The 20,337-nt window shown below is 38.3% G+C and overlaps 2 protein-coding genes and 1 non-coding gene across 4 annotated transcripts; 2 read left to right on the plus strand and 1 right to left on the minus strand.

Moving 5' to 3' along the window:
- Positions 1–1,210: 1,210 nt before the first annotated feature.
- Positions 1,211–1,317, plus strand: LOC122094507. Its single transcript, XR_006144823.1, has one exon. It is a non-coding gene; the product is annotated as a small nucleolar RNA R71 (small nucleolar RNA).
- Positions 1,318–3,120: 1,803 nt separating this feature from the next.
- Positions 3,121–5,484, plus strand: LOC122094260 (accelerated cell death 11-like). The gene is made up of 4 exons (XM_042665009.1): positions 3,121–3,350; positions 3,464–3,636; positions 4,790–4,935; positions 5,031–5,484. Exons 1-4 carry the CDS (start codon positions 3,165–3,167, stop codon positions 5,135–5,137), a joined length of 612 nt encoding a protein of 203 aa, XP_042520943.1. The 5' UTR covers positions 3,121–3,164; the 3' UTR covers positions 5,138–5,484.
- A 2,260-nt stretch (positions 5,485–7,744) lies between these two features.
- Positions 7,745–20,337, minus strand: LOC122093861 (3beta-hydroxysteroid-dehydrogenase/decarboxylase). 2 transcript variants are annotated; one of them, XM_042664407.1, is made up of 13 exons: positions 20,148–20,337; positions 19,681–19,917; positions 19,155–19,244; positions 18,894–19,027; positions 17,785–17,955; positions 16,027–16,152; positions 15,445–15,524; positions 13,105–13,303; positions 11,697–11,802; positions 10,976–11,150; positions 9,335–9,491; positions 8,744–8,810; positions 7,745–8,103 (listed from the first exon to the last, which is right to left on the minus strand). In XM_042664407.1, the coding sequence occupies exons 2-13, from the start codon at positions 19,910–19,912 to the stop codon at positions 7,967–7,969; spliced, it is 1,674 nt and encodes a 557-aa protein (XP_042520341.1). In that variant the 5' UTR covers positions 19,913–19,917; positions 20,148–20,337; the 3' UTR covers positions 7,745–7,966. The 2 variants fall into 2 exon arrangements, with proteins under 2 accessions (XP_042520341.1, XP_042520340.1); XM_042664406.1 differs by having other exon boundaries at positions 19,681–19,925.

Consider the following 20,337-nt stretch of genomic DNA (forward strand, 5'->3'; position numbering starts at 1 on the left):
CACTTCTACCTTTTTGAAGACTTCTAAAATTTTATCCATGGAAGCAGTCTTCTTTTTGTGTACCAAGCGATTAGGAAATGGGATAGGATGAACATAAGGACTATTAGGGATTTGCCCCTGTTCAGAAGAATCATTTTTGATTTCCTCACCCAAATCATCTTTAGTTTCAGAAAAATCTTTAGGTTCATCAGACGAACCTGGAACAAGAGACACACTTGTGTCCTCAATTGAAGAAGAGTTAACAGGAGTAATAGATGGGAAAGATTTAGGAACGCTTTGTAGGTACTCTCTACCACTCCTAAGAGCATAAACAACATTACATTGGTTAGAGGGCCCTTGTTGAGTCTGACCTTGTACTATATTCAGTGGTGCATTAGTTGGTCCTTGTGAACTAACAGGCTGATGATGCCTAGGGTTAGGCTCTGGTTGACTGGGTAAAGTTCCTTTCTCCCTCTCACGCATAATTGAGACAACTTGAGTGAGTTCTCTCGTAAGACTTTGATGGCTTGTCATGAGGAGGGCCATATTTTTTTCCAAGTCACTAATTCTACTTGCCTCTCCAGTGTTGGTAAACCCAGGGGGTTGCTGATAAGATGATAGGAGAGGGGCCCTAGGAAAACTCGCCTGAGGTCCTACATTTGACCTAGGAAAAGTATTTTGGGAAAAAGATTGTTGTGCAAAGGGAGGCCTTTGGGGTCCAGGTTGACCTTGATTATAGAAATTGGAAGGTCCTGCTTGGTTGCCCTGATTTCAAGAGAAATTTGGGTGATTTCTCCATCCTGGATTGTAGGTGTTACTATATGGATTATTCTGGTATAAGGCATTAACACTATCAATAGAAGTGCCCCCAGAGGTGTTGGGGCATTCTTCTATGACATGTCCAGGGGATTGGCACCAAGCACAAATCTTAACCAAATTGACTGATGATGGCTCTCTAGGAACAATAGCCTCAATCCTCTTGATTAGGCTATCCAAATGGGCTTCCTTGGCTACTATCCCATCCACAAAATATCCTTTTCCTCCTATGGTTCCTTCACTCTCTTGGGTTGATTCCCACTCACGGGTTTTGTCAGCTAAGTCAAGTAAAAATTCCCATGCCTTTCCTTCATCTGTAAAGGATGTGAATCCCTCAGGGCACATAGACTCTATCATTTGTTTAGTTGGATAATCAATACCCTCATAAATTATTTGACATAAATGCCATAGGTCTAGGCCATGGTGAGGGCATTCTTGGAGTAGATCCTTGAATCTCTCCATAAGTTTGGAAAATGACTCACTAGGCTTTTGCCTAAACTGAAGGATATCACTTCTAAGCTTATTAGTCTCGTGAGTTGAGAAAAACTTCTTAAGGAAGACAACTGTGGACTATTCCCATGAAGTTATGGAATTTGTGGGTAATCCATACAACCACTTCTTAGCCTAGTCTTTCAATGCAAAAGTGATAAACCTAAGCTTAACAGCATCATCAGAAAGCTGTTGGATCTTAATTAGAACACATACCTCTTTAAATTCCCTTAGAAATAGGTATGCATCCTCAGAGGTCAACTCATGGAAGTGGGGCAACATAGTGATGTATTGAGATTTGAGTTCAAAATTATTGCCCTGGGCTTGTGGTAGAACTATACAGGAAGGTTGGGCTGTTCTAGCAGGGTAGAACCTATCTTTCAGAGATTTAGGTGAAGGGTTTTGCTGTTGGTCTCCCATATTGAACGGTTTTAAAGAGAGCAAACGTATAGGGTCACTACTTGTTGGATCTCTTTTTTCTAACCGATTCTTAGTATTACGTACCCACTTAACATAGAAGCATTGGAGAAGATGAACATATCATCAGCAAAAAGCATGTGACCTGGGGAATTGGCGCCTCTTGGACCCTGAAGTGGTTTCATCTTATTCTATTGCACCAGTTGCTTCAGACCTCTTGAAAGAACTTCATCTTCAATGATAAAGAGTATGGAAGAAATCGGGTCCCCTTGTCTCAACCCTCGCTCCATATCAAAGTATCCCTATGGACCACCATTGACCAAAATAAATATATATCTTTGTAGATATCAAAATTTGGTTGAGCCACGCAATCCATTTCTCTGTGAAGGCCAAAGCGATGCACACCTGAAATAGAAAAGGCCATGATAAAGAGTCATAAGCTTTTATAATGTCCAGTTTAAGGCCTAGACCACCTCCTCTCGTAGAGGCGAACATCATGTTTGCGAGCTCAGAAGCCAAACTGATATTGGAATGGATCAACTTCCCTTTCTGAAAGGTGCCCTGCTCTTTGAAAATCAATCTAGGAAGTAAAATCTCGAGTCTCATTGCCATCACTTTGGATAAAATTTTAGAATAAAAAATTTCCATGCACAAGGGCCGAAATTTTCCAAAGAAAAGGCTCCCTCCACCTTAGGGGTAAGCACCAGAAAATTATTATTCACTAATCTGGGCATATGCTGGTACTAAAAAAGTACTTGACGGCACAATGTGCCAGCATCTTCTAAAGAACGCCCTAGAAAATCCATCCGGCCCTGGAGAGCTATCAGGGTCCAAGTCTCACATAGCTCTTTTAATTTCAGCATCACCTGGTAAAGAATCAAGCTAAAAAATATCACATTGTTGAAGAACATTGGGAATAGAATCCAGCAATTCCGAGTGCTCCACAAGAGGCACCACCTAGTGAAAGTCTTCAAAAAACTTGGTCCTATTCTATCCTGTGTGGGTCTTGCATACACAAAAAGAAAAGGAAGAACTTCTTAATCTTCAATGTAAAAGATATTTGGAACCTTCGTAAAGAAAGAAGTTTCAATTCTAGAGATTCTTTCCTCACCTTGGGTGGTGGAAAACTTTAACAACATGCATCAAGGCAAGAGCCAAGAAATAATCAAAACCATATAAAGTCTATATACAATCTAGACACTAAGAATAAAAACCAAATAAAGTTCCTATACAATCTAGATTTGAGATACAAAAGCCGATATTCCATATGTAGGGCCCATGTGTGAAGGAAAAGCTTTCTACCATAGGATTGGTATCATATGATCACCACGTGTCATGTCAAATTATGCCTTGGGTCCACAATAAAATTTCACACTTTTTGTTATTCTCTGATGCTAACTTCTCAAACGAGATTTCCCGCGCTTCAGTATAAATCAGTAGAGAGAGAGAGAGGGTTGCGTTCCATGGCGAACAGAGACAAACCTCTGGGTAAGATTGCAGAGGCATTCAAAGATCTCGCTGCAACCATAAATTCTGGAACCCAAGACGTCAAGGTCGCGCAATTTTCTCGTGCTTGCTCTCTCATTTCCCCTCTCTTTGGCTGCTTGGGGATCACATTCAAGTTTGCAGAGATGGATTATGTTGCGAAGGTGCCAAATTGATTTTCTTCTGACTAATGTGTAATTTTTTTAAATATCTCACATTTACTGGGAAATTTCGATTTGGTGGTTCATAGATTCCTTTCAATTTCGGTGCATGACAGGTTAATGATCTAGCTGAAGCATCAAAATCAATTGTTACATTAAAATCGTTACTGGATCGTGATATTGAGAATAACTGTGTGAGGAATGCTGGTAGTCATTCGAGAAACCTTCTTAGAGTGAAAAATGGAATTGATATGGTCAGGGTTCTATTCGAGCAAATTCTAGCTTCAAAGTATGTTCAAGAACTCTTTTTTCCTGTTTTTGTTTGGTGCATCGACATAACTGAATTGCATGATGACACTGAAAACTAAGTTTTGATTACTTAAAAAATTCATTTTTTCCATGATTTGCTTTTTAAACTTTTTTGGATAAATATTCTGTTTTTAATTTTTATGGAGATCTTTAGTTTTCACTATTAGAAAAATTGGACTTACTTTTGGGGATTGTTTTCAAATGTAATGACTTCTATGCCTTTTCATGGTTGATAGAACTTCTTTAGGATTGAGGTTAGCATAGAAATCTGAGTTATGTTTACTATTACTGCTGTCATGTGCTTCTGCTGGTTTCCCAAGAGATACACATAGGCTTGTAACTATCAATATAAAATCTCTTTTATTTCTTGCTGCTTCAGAGTAGTATTAACTGAACTCAATTTATTATGCATTGTTATAACTAGTCAATGTCAACAAATACAACTGAGATGTTGGAAGTTACAAGCGACTATAGTAGATTCAGACCCTGTAGATCAATCTGATTATAGGCCCTCAAAGACCAAGCTAGACAGTTTCATATGTGCTTCAAATTTTGAGGTTTTGCAGCATGTGTAAGGTTATGTCATATTGTAAGGTTCATCAAAAGGGACTTGGTTTTAGTCCTGTAGCAGATTCTGAAGTCTCAATATTACTTCAAGCTATTTGATCTTCTCTTCTATTTCTGTTTGCCTTTTTTTTTTTTTTTTTCTTTTGGGGTTGGCTTAATGCTGCTAACTTTTGTTTGATTCATTTGGTCCGTTTTGACCTTAAGGTGGTCTGTTCTACAAGTTCTGTTTCATATTTTATCTCAAGTTTTAATTTTATTGGAGCACTGTTAGTTAATTTTGGCCTAGTATACCTGCCCTACAGAGACTAAAAATCGTTTTTGATTTGGTTGTCCGAGTCTTTCCATAGACTGCAAAGTATACTGGCTTATGCTGTTAATAGGTTTTCATCACAGTTTGTAGATTTGTAATATTTGTCTGCATTTGGGGTCTGTAGTTCCTTATAACCACTGAGAAACCTAGTTTATGATGTAGGCTTTAGTACTAAAAGGTACTTCTTTGTTTGATGGGTCTAATATTGTTATTGAATTTGCACAGAACTTACTAATAATGGATAATTCATTTGCAGGGGAAACTCCCTGAAGGATCCAGCTACTGTGGCTTATGCCAAGGTTCTTGCTTCCCACCATGGATGGGCCATCAGGACAGTTGTTGCTGCTGGGATGTTAACCCTTCCCACAAGGGCACGGCTCTTGCAAAAGCTGAATGAAAATGGTAAGTAACCATGTGACATTGATTAAGTGGGAACTGGGATCTCTGTGTTCTGATTATGATATGTTACATTTTTATGTTCTTTATAATGCTTTCAGAGGCCTCAGCTAGGGTTCAGATGCAAAACTATATTGCTGCTTCTGCACCTGTTATTCAGTACATTGACAAGCTATTTCTTTCAAGGCAGTTGGGCATAGACTGGTGAAAGATGAAGTTTCATGTGTTTTCATCAGATTGACTTTGATGCTTTAATCCTTTACATTGGTAACTTGGCTTGATTGCCACTGTTGTTGCCCACGTAACTAATTATGAATCACACTTTCAAGTTTGGGAAATTTTTTCCCACACAGCAAATGCACCAAACACTCTCTCATAGTGTTTTTTTTTTTTTGTTATATTTGTCTCTCTCTTCCCTTCACCCATGTGGGCCCTATGTAGATGATAATATTTTCTCCATACTGCCAATGGTGTGGCATGGAAGATTCCCCCACATCGATGGCGTGGGAACCCTCTCCCTTTTATTTAGTAAAGTTTTCTGAATAATGAAAGCAACTGCACTCTTTTATTCTTTTATTTTTTTTCTATATATATGATGAATCATCACATTTTTATTGAAAGAAGACATAAAAGGCTCAAGAGACAAGGTGGTAGGGCAAGTTAAATATACAAACTGGCCAGAAAAATCAAACCCCTCTACAATGGTGCGTACTACCCATATGATACTGGACTACTCCTGGCTTGGATAGCTCATCAGCAATGGTGTCAGGTAGGCTCCATGTAGAGCAGAGTTATAGAGGACATTGTAGCTTGCCCTCTTGATAAGATGCTGAAAGTTGTTGGGAGATTAAAAGGTCCAAACTCATCCAAAGAATTACTATCTCAAGGAATCGTCATTTGTACTTTAGTTCAATGGTGCTTGACTTGGACATTTGAAGCTAAAAAGAAGGGGGGAAAAGGAAATAAGGGTTAGAGCGAAAAGTTCATCATGGCAGTCAGGAAAGGTATCCCCTTTTTGGATGTTTTTTTTTTGTCAAGTGAAAGAATGATAAAATATCAATTCTGATCACTATTGCCACTCTTCTTTTAGTCTTGGATTTTCAAAAGTTGTATTTTACTATTTGGAAATTTTTGATTAAAGGGAAATTTCACATGCAACTAGGTGATCTTGGATTCTACATGTCCACAAAATTTTATCCATTTAAACCATTATGTGGCAGATTCCAAAGAGCTACTTCAACACTTTTCTAGTCCAGCCACTTAGAAAACCTTAAAAAAAACAATACAAAAGATATAATAAGACAAAAATCATAATTACTATATATATATATATATATATATTATGTGTCTATTGTAAAAATGCAACCCTAAAAGTGATGCAGAAAGTAATGAAAAAATAAGAATAAACAATGCACACAGGTTTACGAGATTCAACAAGATTACCTATGTCCTCAATGAGATAAGATTCTGCTTCACTATCGATGGAGAATAGGTCATAGCACTCGTCCTCACACTTTTCAAAATTTTTTTACAGAGAAAGTTACTCTCGTTACAAATATATAGGCTATGTTTGGTTGCAAGGGGAATTAAAGGAAATGGAAGTGAAATTTTCATACTTAAAAAAGAACTATATATAATCATTACCCCATGTGACCACATCATTACTTTAAATCATTCCATATTTCGTTATAAAATTTCACTTTACTTTACATCCAAAACCCTTTGTTATAATATGTAAAATAAAAATCACATACAAAATGTATCATTACCAAATATGGTTAAAAAAATCAAATAATTTATATAACCACATTGAATCACATGGGATAATGATTATAAACATTCATTTTTAAGTATAAAAATTTCACTTCCCTTCCCTTCCCTTTCCTTCCCTTTAAATTCCCCTTGCAAGCAAACGGAACCATAGTGAAAAACCCTAATACCAAAAAATAAAAAACTGCTCTCAAATAAAAAATTCAAGCAGGGGACTACGCCAGTACTCCCTATATTAAACTATGACATTATGCACCAACATCTATCACTCTTCTTAAAATTCAAAATTTTTTAATATTTTCTTTTTATTTTCATCGATTCCAAACATAGCCTAAATAGAAAGATCACACTCTGTAAAAAAATCCATCTTCCCTAAGACCACTTCGGCCATCAGAACATACCCCACTCATCTCTAGAACTCCATCTGATTTAACGGAGCATTTAATAGAAACCAACTGAAAAGCACAAGGAAATTGTAACCACGACAAAACATTTCCAAAGGAAAAACTTACATTTTTTTTTGTTTTTGGGTTTTTTAGATTAATGTCATCTTGATCAACCATATTTGCAACCGAGTCAATAGGTCAATCTGTTCTTCATAATAACCAGAAGAGGAAAATTTTCAGATAAAATCTCATTCTTTTAGGCTGCATTTGTTTTGCCATTAAACATTTTACAAGTTTCCTTAAAAATGAATAGCACGGAGGAAAATGTTTTACTGAAATCCAATATAAAAACTTGAAAAAACATATCCATTTCCCAAAATAGTGAGCAGTTACAATATCTCGATCATTGGTATTCTTGGCACTCGTGGAGAAGTCGACCACACCCCCATCATCTGGCTGGATTCCCCACCCCCCCCCCCCACCTTCAAATAGGAACCTGATTCTTTTTTATTTTCTCAGTTCAGAATACATTCTAGATCCAAAATCTATTTCGAGAATGCATGCCAAATACAGCCTTGATATTATCAATAGATGATGATGCAAACATGCCTATGGCAGTCAACGAAGCCTTGTTTAGGTGGGTTGTCAAAGAAATAAGCTCACTCAAAAAAAGCATCATGACATCTTATTCCATTCCATTTGAGCTATACCATCCAACCCATGTGAAAAGCCATTACATTTATGTTATGGGGTCCCAAAACAACACAACAGATTTAGCAACACAGAGACAACATAGCCACATTACATATCATGTAATGAGACCCACAGTCCATGTCAAAAATCACTTTCGATGCTGGTTCAAAAACCACTTTCACACTGAATCATTTGGAGGCCAGAAATTTCTTGGTGATCTTTGATTTCAGTTTCCAAAAGAATGAGACAGTTTCATGGATTAAACCATCAATTTCCTCTTCCTTTTTCTCATACACACAGAAAGCTATGAAAGCAAATGGCACTCCTGCATGGCAATCAGGTCAGAGTTCCATTAATACATCTAAAACTGAGACTTGAATTCCTACAACAAGAATAAACACTTGTTTCAGGATGAGAAGCTGTTGTAATTGCCTTAAGCTGTATGTGTGGAATATGGTAGGGTTAAAACATGAAAGAAATCAGGAGATCCGATAGGATCTTTCCAGAAAACATGATATGATTGGATCCCCAAAACATTCTAGTTTTTATTCTGAGAGAGCCTGGATCTGTAAAATTCGAACCAACCATTACAGATGCAGAAAAGAGCTCAGCAGGTATTTAAGTGAATATTCTATAACTTTTTAGTTGTTTTTTCCCCCACTCTGCATTGGTTTATATTGATGTAAAATCTGATTAGGATACAGGATCTACTATTTTCTTACAAAGAATAATATGCATTAGATTAGGACAGCCCTATAAGAAAGACCATCACCCTAGAAGATATCCTTGATATGAACCATCCGATAGGAAGGTCCTGACCATTCTGTCAGAGTCACTCAACAGCGGAGGCATGTCAAACAGCTCCTTTTGTTCATCCTGATGCAAGTTTACTATATAATGTATATAAAAACATTTCTTTATAAGCTTGAAAAGAGAAACAAAGACATAACAAATCAGATTCAAACCTATGACAAACACTCTTTGAAGGGATGTGGCCCCAAGGAAGCTGAGCATCAATAAAGAGAAAACAACCTGTTTATGTAAATCAAAGAACATCCATAGACTGAGCATTAGCAGAGAAATGAATAAAAATGAAGAAAAAAGTCTTACACAAGAAAACAATGATACTGCCATGACAAAAAAATCATTCATTCTCACACAGTCACAGAAATGAGAGTGTAAGGCCACCTGTTTGATGGGTCCCACAAAACCTTGGATGCCAAAAGAGATGACCATTGTCTTGGGGGATCCACAATCTCATCAGTGAAAGATACATAGATTTTAACGCTCAACTAGTATAAAACTAAGACTATCTGTTTAAGTATCTTTCTCCAGACAGAATATTTGGTAGTGAGATATCTTCAAATATCTCAATACTTTAAAAAGAAGATACAATACCAGGAGCCAGATTCACTCACAAATCATTCCAAGCATACTCAGATCCATGCCTAGTTTGCATTATAGTTCATCAATGCAGTAAAACATACACCAGCTCTGAAGAATGTACTAAATGCAAAGCAACTGTAATGTGAGGGCATAAATGGAACAATATGTACCTTAATGAATAGCTTCCAATCCTTCCCTTTGCAAAGAGATATTAGAGCATCAACTGCAGAATTCCATGTGGACCCTACTACCAGAGCAGAACGGTGTGCTGCTTCTTCAGGAAAGTGAAAATTGGATGCAGGGATCTTCTCAATGGTATAACCCAATCTGACCAACAAGATTAGGGTTTTTAGCAGAAAGGCAGTACATTAAATGCTCTCCCCTTTACAAAACAATATGCTTACCTTAGTACCCTATCCATCTAGAACCATCTGAATTGGTTCAGTAGCCCCATAGAACACACCAAGTGGATGATCCTAAACTACCATATTAACTCCATTCTTTTCCAGATCAACAAAAATTTGAAAGGAAATTTTTGGGCAGTTTGGATCATCTGATTGATGTATCTTTTCATGTTATTATTGCCCATTAGTCTGGATTAATAAACTGAATCACTGAAGCCCTGTTTGTTTAGCTCAGTTTATGGGGTGGGTCTCATGTGTAGTTGGGGTGGGGGAGCAGAAAAGAGAAGGGAAGGAATCACAAGGAAAGATACTGTAGCATCCCACCCCTTCGCGTTCGGTTGGGTGAAAGTGTCCAGGGAAGGGAATCATTGACAAATACAGATAGTACAGAGAGTGAAGTGGGAGCAGAAGAAGATAACGGTATCTGCTTCAACATAGACTCTTGTCTTTCAATCCATAAGAACCCAGATTCTGCCATGAAACTGGGCTCTTGTGCTCCAACATTTACACTTAGAATAGCGTGAATGTGGCATCCACATCCTCTTCAGCCGCTGCAATGTTGCAGTGAGCATCCAGTGGCTGGGAGCCCCTGGGGGTGTGTGCCCGGATGCTCACTGCAATGTCGCAGTGGCTGTGGAGGATATGGACTCTTCAATGTGGGCCTTAGGAAGAAAGGTGAAGCACATATGTAAGTAAATTCAGTATTTTTGAGAGAAATGCTAGAAATTTTTGAAGCTTCGGACTGTCAAAGCGGGGAAAGCATACTGGCTGAAACGCTTGGAAGGATGAGCAACAAAAGATGGATGAGAGCTAAACCTGGAGAGTTTATAAATTGAAGACTGACGAGTATTTGCCATTCTTGACCCCAAAAGATACAAGCAAATTAGTCCAGATAGGAGATACAGGAAAAGAACTATCTATCTAAAGTCTAAACCCTAAACCTGATCAATTATTAAATAGAAGATCTAACTGCTAAACTCATCCCCATGCTTCCATTCTGGTTTGATTTGTGTGAAGGAAAAAAAGAACCCAAGACGGTAAGAAAGGAAGAACAGAGAGAGAGAGAGAGAGAGAGAGAGAGAGAGAGAGAGATGGAAGATCTCGTAATTTTTGCAAAGTCTAACCACTTTCTGGGGAGGTAGGGTGGGAGAAATAGCCTGCCAGCTAAGCCAACAGGAATTCTGACATAACAGTGTTTGTTTACTCCATTTCCTGCCCCGGACAAACAAATGACTTGGAATACCATGCTTTTGGGAAAGTTTGGTAACTTTCCCACCCCTTTTTATCTTTCTCACTTTTCTCCATCAAACAAACAGGGCCTAATGGAAATCATTGGTAAAGAAGCAAGACCCAAGAAGTCACAGATTGACGGCCAAAAAAAAAATTTTAAACATGGGGTAAGCTTACATTTTTGATGGTAGAACACCATGGACAAACAAGAAGAGTGATGCCATCATGAGAAGCTTTGAGACTGCAGTGATGATGGTATATCCGGATGCAATGAAGTAATGATAGAAGGCGATCAGGACTAGCACTGCTGTAAGAGACTGCTTTTTATCTTTCCAGAGAAGTGTGTGGGCAACTGCAAGATGGTAGTCACAGTGACATTAATCAATAAATTTCAATAGAATATTGGCTTTATCTAAAAGTCCCAAGCTTCGTTTTCATAATCTTGGGCTCTGTTCAAGTCTTATGCAATTATAATTTTGCAGTGTGCAGGAATCATCTCAGTCAAGTGTGCTAGTCTTGTAGTTCTCTCACATCTCTGTCTCAAGGTCATCTCACACCATTAAACTATACTGCCCTGCACACTAATTGAAAATGCCAATTGGTAGGGTCCTATTTTCACAAAACCATGTTCCAAGTAGACACCATTTGATGACCTCAGCGCAAGGTTTAGAACTTTATCTTTCAGCACTAAAATCATTTACTTATTGACCAGCCAACTAAGATCATCAATGATCAAACTGGTATAATCTTTGGCCATGGTCCTATGGAAGCAGTAAGAACCTGGAGTATCTTATACACCGAAATGGACTGAAAAATGTATTTGCAAGTATATCCCTGAGTTTGGATCCTAGAAAACACAAAAAAGTTCAAAGGGAAATAAGACCAAAGTATTCTATACCCTTTCCACTTCCAAGATATATAAAAGCTTTAGATGGTCCATCTCTTCTAGGCCAACAGTCAGCTCTCAAGTGTGCATATGATTCGATTGTCCTCTTCAGACCCTCCTGCATATGTAAGTAGAAAAAATATTAAATCATCCAAATAATAAGTACATATCATCAGTGTAACGGTGTAAGAACCTCGCCAGCTATATTTCCTGCTTCTGCACCAATGACCAACCAGTCAATGCACTCCATTGACTGGGTTTCATATTGGGAATTCACTCTTGCATGCATCATCAGATGGCAAGTGAAAAATCAATATGGCTGACCTAAAACCAGTTGTGGAATGAATGGATGCATGTTGTTAGAAGAACTAAATTGTACTTTTGACATGGACATTGTTCGCCTGAACAGGTCAGCTCACATCTTGTTCAACCAAAACAAGTTTAAAGTCTAGAGAGAAAGTTTCTTTTGATTAGGAAATCCTTACCATCTTGTCAGTAAACCTTTTTTTTTTTTCTTCTTTTTCTGGTCACCGAGGCTTTCCACACAGAATGATCCAGTATTTTAATGACAAAAAATAAAGAAATCGTATTAATTGAGCTGAGTTCCAGCATTCCTGTACCAGGAATTCATCCCATATTCCCATCACACTCTTAATAACTGGCAGCTGCAGTTTGGTCGGGGCCCAAATTCGGTGGGTAATTGTGCACATCATCATTCAAAATCTGAGATAAATCTCTAGTACTTTAATGGCAAAAACAAATATCACATTAAGAGAGCTGGGTTCCAGCATGCCTATACAAGAGACCCACTTCTATCTTTTCCTTAATAACCGCCTTTGGTTGAGACCCAAATTTTGGATGACATATTGTCCACATCATCTATCCGTGGCATAGTTGTCATGGTGTTAAGGCATCCATCACAAGTCCATATTCCAGGTATGCTTCCAGTTTCCAGGCATATTCCTTCATCTCCTAGGTCAGGGGCCTTGGGCATCAAGGCGTGCCCTGTTGCCTTAGCGATCTGTTGGTGAAATCTCAGACCAATCTGACATTCTCATGTAGAAATTATAGAGGTTAATTTTGAGGAAGTCTTGGAAGAGAACTCAACAGAAACATCAAAAAATCAAGGTGAAAACCCGTAAACAATGGGCTGTAGAAATGAGATAAGCCACCAAATTTGAAAAGTGGCCTATGAGGGGGTCCCATATCCATTCCATTCTATGGCCAGCATGCCAAATTATCAGTCCACATGGCTGAAAAGAGGCACAGATTTCTTCCTTATATCAAAAGGCACTTGCACCACAAGCGTTGAAGGGGTTAAACAGCACAACTATATTTCCCCTTTAAATAAACCATTATTTACATACATTCGTAAGCACAAGATAAATTGGCAAGCAGTGATTAGAGTGAATGAAAGAACCTGAAGTGGGACAATAGGTGTATAGCCAAGTCGATCCTTCGCTTTTGAACAATTGAAAGTTCTGCTGCATGAGAGGAGTCTAACTCTAGAAGGTGTCAGCTGTGGAACCCGCATCCCGTATGAGGCAAACATCTTGTATGTCTGCTCTACTATATATGCCATCGGCATCATAACAGAGGCAGGGATTTTGATTCTAGGTCTGCAAATTACATTAAACAGATGAACCATAGGTTATGTTCCATCATTCTATATTTAAGGGGGAAGAAATAAAAAGCGAAACAGAAAACTAGAAATTTCATGCATAAGAAAATGTAGATTCAAGGACTAGAAATCACCATTCAGTGAGTTTTGGAGTGAGAGTGATAAGGGTGGGGAATAACAATATCAGGGATCCTGTCTGGTTTACACCGAATGAAGAAAACATACAAAAGCCAATGGATGTGGGGCATGTCAGAGGCGGCAACAAAGGGGAAATACTTTTCAATAATTCACATGGGATAAAGTGCCATGGTGTTTATCAAAATAATTTTCTAAAGACAAACCATTCAATACTGCTTCTGACGCATCAGTCACTCGTAGATACAGAATGGATTATCTGTCCAGGTCAGGGGTTGAAATGAAATGCCATGTGACACTAAATCATATCACATAATGGGAGAATTCGAATTGCCAGAACACAACCGGGTTGATTTTGGTGTGCAGGCTGACCCAAAGGCAGGCCGATTAATTGTATTACCAAGGTAAGGCATATGCTCAATATAACAATAGACATATGAAACATGTCTATATATTAGATTTTTTTTCTTCGGTAGAACTACTAATTACTAAAATATAAAAAAGTAACCAATTAAACAGAATCAACAGTATAAAACAACATTAACAGAAGATATTTCTTAAATTTGTTTGTAACCTTCTTTTTTTCTGTATCTAAGTCATCCATTTGTAATAGTAGGTTGGGGCATTTAGTAATTTCACTTCCTACATCAGGCAACACTCACAATTCAAATTCTCATTCTCTAATGTGCATTAGAAGAGGGATTTAGGTGATTTGAACAATTATGACTAAAGGCTTTGAAAATTTTAGACCCCAACTTAACAGAATATTGTCCCCTCTATTGCTCAGACCTTGTGGGCAGGATTTTGGTGAAGAGAGCAGTGAACTGGAAAATGCAGTTGTTGGGGGTAACGTGTAACCAGGGAACTTTTGAGCTCAGGAATGTGGTTGATTCCACAGGGATGGTTTCAGGTTTTAGAATCACTACAGCTGCATTCTCTATTCTGAGCAACAGCAATTTATATTCTTTGGTTAGAACAGTGGTCAGCAGTTGAAAGAGAAACAACAGTGGTGTGTTCACAGGTTGGAGGCCTGAGCAACATGCATAATGGGGTGGTGCCTCTGTTCATGTATTCTAAAACACAAGCAAACACAATTACACAAAGTGCTGCCAACCAGATTTCAGGCACCGATTCTAACAATCAAACACAATAACACAGACCAACTGCAAAGTGAGGTTCAAACAATAATCCTGGGTGTAGTCGTATACTTCCCTTCCTACCTCGCAACTGACTTATTAATGTCAACTGAACCCCCTAAATAGGTATATGCAAAATTACATCACCTGCTCCTCTTCCCAGGCTAAAACAAGTTCTTGGAATCTCCCGACTCCTGGTCATGTCTATGGGAGTGGAAAGTTTGTAATGGGGCTGGAATATTAAGGCAGTGTTGGCAAGGAAAGAAGACATTGTCTTTATGGTTCTAGCAGCCATTTTTTGATGCATTTGGTTAACAAGAAACCTAACAGTATAACAGAATAATCCCATGCAAGTGCATCAGGTAGCTTCAAAGGCCTGACAAGAATCATTCCTTTGATCTTCTAATTATAAAGACATAGAAATACTACAATAGATTCTTGTCTGGTTGTTGGAGCCTGGAATGGCATAAGACAAAAAAAAGGTGTACTCAGTGCACGAGGCTCCCACCACTGCAGGGCCTTGGGAGCAACCTTATTGTTGCACTGAGGTCTTTCAAGCCAAGACCTGTTTTATTTCTTTTGGCAGAGATGCCACTAGCCAACTCTATTCAACAACTCTCAATCCAGGGGGGAGGGACGCTAATAGCTTTAGAAGTACTAAAATTAAGGCACTTATTGATGAACCAATATTAACTTCATCCATACAGCATTTTCTCATGGAAAAGAAGAAAAACAACTCCAACAGGACAGTGGAATACCCACTACTAAATTAACCCATTCAACATGAACTTCAACAAACATTACACTATCAGAAAGCCTACCCCATAAACAGAAACATGAAAAGCTAAATAAAATGTCCTGAGAATACCTCTCATAGCCAAGACCTTCAAGAATAAGTGACATAAACTCCCAAAACTTTATTGGTTCCATATTGGTTACAAAATATGCCTGCAGGCCAAGGTCATGTTGTAATGAGTTTCTCTTATCAACAGAGGCATAGTTTTGGAGCTAGGGCAAGATAAGCACATTATAATCTAAGTTTCTACTAATGTGTAGAAAAGAACATACAAGGATCTTGTTAGGTCAACCCAAGGAAAATCAATGAACAGCCTGGAGGTACATTTATGCATATGCAGTGGTTGGATCCACCACCCATGTGTCTTGCCAAGGAGATCTGCTACACTGACCAAAAAATAATAAATAAAATAAAAATGGGCGATGGAACAATATCAGGCTCGACAAAAGGTATTCAATGTGTGAAACATGGAATGGTGGGTCTCACCCCTTGCATGCTTTGTACAACCCCAGGCCAATAGTAGAAAATTACCCTCCAATATAAAACTTCTATTTGCTCTTTTTTGTAAAATAGTAGGGTTTGGAGTTACGATACACCTCAACCCCATGTCAACAAGCAACTTCTTAACATATATGCCGAAAGAAGACACTATACCTGCCCTGAAGCTCTTTCTGCGACCACACCTTCATTTGCAAGAGCTTGCTCAGCACAAATATGCGCATGGACCACATTTTCCACATAAGTGAAATCATACATATTGTTCCCATCCCCAATAATGAACTGATGAAAATTAGAATAGAAACATAAATAAGCAATATATCGTCTTAAACAAAGACCATCAACCACATGATGAAAATAAAGCAAAATTAAAGCAAACAAAGCAAGATCTCACGATTGAAAGATATGTAAATCTACCTACTCACACGCATGTGTACCTTGCTACCTATAAATGGATCATGCTAGCATCCAACAGTCAATGGGTCCAACTTACATCTTATTAAGTCAAACAGATTGGATCATAACTATTTGATCTACTCTTCACTTGGCTTCTCAAAATATTTGAGGTGAACAGAGCTGAAACTAAATTCACCACAAGCATCCTAGAGCTCATTTTGAGAAAGAAAAATTCATGTCACAAATGAATTATACAAGGCATGATGTGCAGCAACAATAGTGGGAAATACCAGGAGAAACAGGAATCAGGCAAACCCACTAATTGTAATATATACATATAACACAAACAGGTGACGTGAAAATCCAAGATTGTCAATTCATCAATCTGAAAATCATGTTAGGGTGTACCCAGTGCACGAGGCTCCCTCATGTGCGAGGTCCGAGGAGGCGGGAATTACACAGCTTTCCCTGAGAATGTCGATAGGCTATTTCCGACCGCTTGACCACCAGGTTGCAACATCCGTACCTTACAGTTCATTTGCCAGAAAATTATTTTTTGAGGGAAACACTGCTAGAGAAATTGCAAGAAATTGGGCCACAAACCAGTGAACCATCTGCTGTTCAAATGCTACTTAACATGACATCAGAGGTATGTCTTCTCTTGCAGGAGTTATCTGAACTGAATAGGGAGGTAACACAAGCTATCTAATTTTCAGTTAGCTTGGTGCCCCTCTCCCCATCCCTCCCCATCCCACCCCACCCCTACCTCCTCCCCCCCCCCCCCCCCCCCCCAAAAAAAAAAAAGTGTCCTAGGCAATCTTTTACCACTAGCAATATGTTGGGAGTCTTTGGACTTAACAGAACTACAATACTTTCAAATTTTTTAAGGCTACTTTAGACAAGTGGTCAGTTGGGTAAAGAGATCTCTCTAGCTTTGCATATGATTTCTGACAAGGTTTAGAGGACAACAATAGGAACACCTTTATGTAACATTGGAATGTAATATTCATAATTCATCTCAATAATGATGATAAGCTAAAAAAAGGAACTAAGGGTCCATCGTTTTTGTTGTCACATCAATATAAAAATCATTTACCTTGTCAAAAGGAGAGGAAAAGATAAAAGCACAGAATGGAATATATACATGAAGACCCAAATGTTTTATCAACCCTTTTCTTAAGAAGGATATTGGAGAATTTCAATAGCAGCACATTTGTAAACCCTACAAATGAGGATAGGCAACGAACCACCATTTTATGGTCCCACTTTGGAGATATCCTACAGGAGAACAACAATGTTCTCATTGCTGTGATATGAACCATCCAAGTGCCAGAGTCTTTTGGGGTCACATGGTTATTTATTATTATGACCTGATACTGTGCTTTGAGGTGTAGATATTTTTTTCCCATAGCATCACTAGAAGATTCCTATTATTACTTAAAAATAAGGAAGAAAAACTACAGGAGAAGAACAAACAGCATCATCAGTCAGTAGAAAGATGACAGAATGCATTGGTACCTTAGATTTCCCAGCTCTTGCAGCAGCAACTAAAGATGGAACCAACAGCTTATCACCAGGACCAAAAATGCTACTAGGCCGTATACAGCAGGTTAGAAGCCCATTTGTTCCATTTGATTTGATAACTAGTGCTTCCCCTTCAGCTTTAGTTGCTGAATAAGAATCATTGTGCTGATAAAAACAATAACAAGAAAGAGTCAGCCTCATTGTCAGAAACAGAATAGTGCACATGCAGGTTCTTAGAAGGCTTAGATGTTTCTCCTCTAAAAGAACCCAAGAAGTATAATAAAGCGAGTAAAAGTCATTTAATAGCCTCACCAAGATAAGACAAAGAAAAAAGGAACACATAAAAAAGAAGGATTTAGAGCTAGTTCGCAATGTTGGGGTCATTAAATTTTAAAAGAGAAGATAAGGTGCTTCTTTAAGAAGACAAAATCAGAAAAAGGAAAATAGCCGAGTCAGGATCTGAGAGCTGGAAAAGTGATGTAGGTCAAATGCATAAAGCAGTTATATTAAGCTTATACAAGTCTTGGTTCATTTGGGTTTGCAATCCCTGCCTGCCAATTCCATATGATAGATCATCCAAAAGATGTCCTTTGGGAACATTCAGATCAAGCAGATGATCTTAAGCATCTCGATATCTCGTACTCCAGGAATGTCAAAGAAGCATCCAACAGTTCTGTCACATCCATTACAGCCAATGAATTATGGACTAGTTACTTTAATCTCACACAGTGGTGGTTACTAACTGTTCTAGATACATGTTTTGAGTGGCACAGACAAGGACTACTTTGTTTTTAGTTCTTCCTCAAAGGTACTCCAGAAATGTCAAAGAAACATCTAACAGTTCTGTTACATCCATTACAGCCAATGAATTATGGACTAGTTACTTTAATCTCACACAGTGGTGGTTACTAACTGTTCAAGATACATGTTTTGAGTGGCACAGGCATGGACTACTTTGTTTTTAGTCCTTACTCAAAGTCATTAACAATTTTTATCCAGTTTCAAAAGGAGAGATCATATGTAACTAGTTTAGTAAGTTAAGGCTCGCAAAGCCCACAAGGATAATCTGAGGATGTAATGCAAATAGATAGATAGACAGATACCTTAGGTGGGTAAGGTATTGACTCGTCCCCATTAAATATTCCATGAACCCCATCAAAGACGACACTTGGAGAGCTTGTATAGATGAGTCTCTTTACTTTGCACTCAATACAAGCATCAATAACATTCTTAGTTCCTGTAAATCAGAGTGAGAATATACATAACAAACATTAGACAGTCCACACAATAAAAGAGGTTACAAATTTCCAAACCATGAAAGTGTTGACTTTTAGTTCGTCCTTGACAGTTGCTACATGCTTTACCTACTACATTGACTGAATGATGGAGCTGGTGATTGTTGACAGATGAATCTGGGGCAGCCATATGAAAAACAACCTCTGCACCTTGGCATGCTGCGAAATAGAAAAATAAGGAAGGGTGGGTGGGTGGGGGGGGGGGGGGGGGGAGTAAGATAATATTGTATTAAGTTTTCATATAAAAAAAATGGTGTATTAAGCATCAGTCTGTGAAACTGCCATGCTGTTTTCCTTATTAACCCATCTCCTTCCAATTAATTTCCCTTCAAGGTATGTATTTAACAGTTCAATAGGACGAATGCAAACACATCCGCTTCTTGAATTCAACCTTTAGCTCCATAACTATACAAGCTAATAACACTAAATGAAGTCTTCCAGAGCTCAACCAATACTTACGACACCCTAAATCACCAATTTAAGTTAGTAAAGCCCACCATAATTCACCATTTATTACCCATTAAATGATTGGAAATGGAGGTAACCAAATCAAATCATAATTTTAAAAAGAGAATTAGGAGAGAATAATAAAAACCTTTAATTACATGGGCTTTGTCTCGAAGGTCAGCAGACACATATTGAGCACTTCCAGATCTAAGAGCTTCCCCAAGAATTCCCTGCTCTTCATTGGGTTCGAGCTTGATAGAAGGACCCAAGTCTGCAATGCGAACTGACCATTTCCCAGACCGGATCAGCATTTCCACCAAATGTCGGGCAGCAAAACCCCTTCCTCCGGTCACTACACACCACTTCTCTTCCGTTGCCATTCTCTCTGGAGCACTGTAAACCATTAGGGGAGGAAAATCAATAATGGCATTTCAGAATTCAGATAGAGTGAAGCAGCACGTCGGAAAAAATCGAATTTTTTTCCCCCGATTACAGATACAAGCTTTTGATCAACAACAATAAGTGAATAACAACAAACTAACAAAGTATATGATAAGATCGAACAAGCAGAAGAAATTATACTATAGTTCTAAGATTTGAGTTTCAAATCCAAACCTTTTGGCTTCTCTCGCTCTCTTGCTCTCTTGCTCTCTTGCTCCTGTTCCAATCTGTTGATCTGATTAATAGAAGAAAACAGAGAAGTGAGAAGAATCTCAAAATGCGAATCTCTTTGATTTCTCTTCTGCAGAAAACAAAATCAGAACAGAAGAGAAAAATGATTCAGAATGATTGTGCGTAGTGCTAT

Source organism: Macadamia integrifolia, chromosome 11 (assembly GCF_013358625.1).
Source record: "Macadamia integrifolia cultivar HAES 741 chromosome 11, SCU_Mint_v3, whole genome shotgun sequence".
Classification (NCBI taxonomy): domain Eukaryota; kingdom Viridiplantae; phylum Streptophyta; class Magnoliopsida; order Proteales; family Proteaceae; genus Macadamia; species Macadamia integrifolia.

Bases quoted from the DNA above. Each gene is read 5' to 3' on its own strand.
- LOC122094260 (XM_042665009.1), top strand. From the start codon at position 3,165: ATGGCGAACAGAGACAAACCTCTGGGTAAGATTGCAGAGGCATTCAAA. The intron at 3,351-3,463 runs GTGCCAAATTGA...GGTGCATGACAG, and splicing joins AGATGGATTATGTTGCGAAG to GTTAATGATCTAGCTGAAGC. The intron at 4,936-5,030 runs GTAAGTAACCAT...TAATGCTTTCAG, and splicing joins GCAAAAGCTGAATGAAAATG to AGGCCTCAGCTAGGGTTCAG.
- LOC122093861 (XM_042664407.1), bottom strand. From the start codon at position 19,912: ATGGCAACGGAAGAGAAGTGGTGTGTAGTGACCGGAGGAAGGGGTTTT. The intron at 17,956-18,893 runs GTATCTGTCTAT...TGTTTTTATCAG, and splicing joins CAATACCTTACCCACCTAAG to CACAATGATTCTTATTCAGC. The intron at 9,492-10,975 runs GTAAGCTTACCC...CTTGTTGGTCAG, and splicing joins GGTGTTCTACCATCAAAAAT to ATTGGGTTATACCATTGAGA.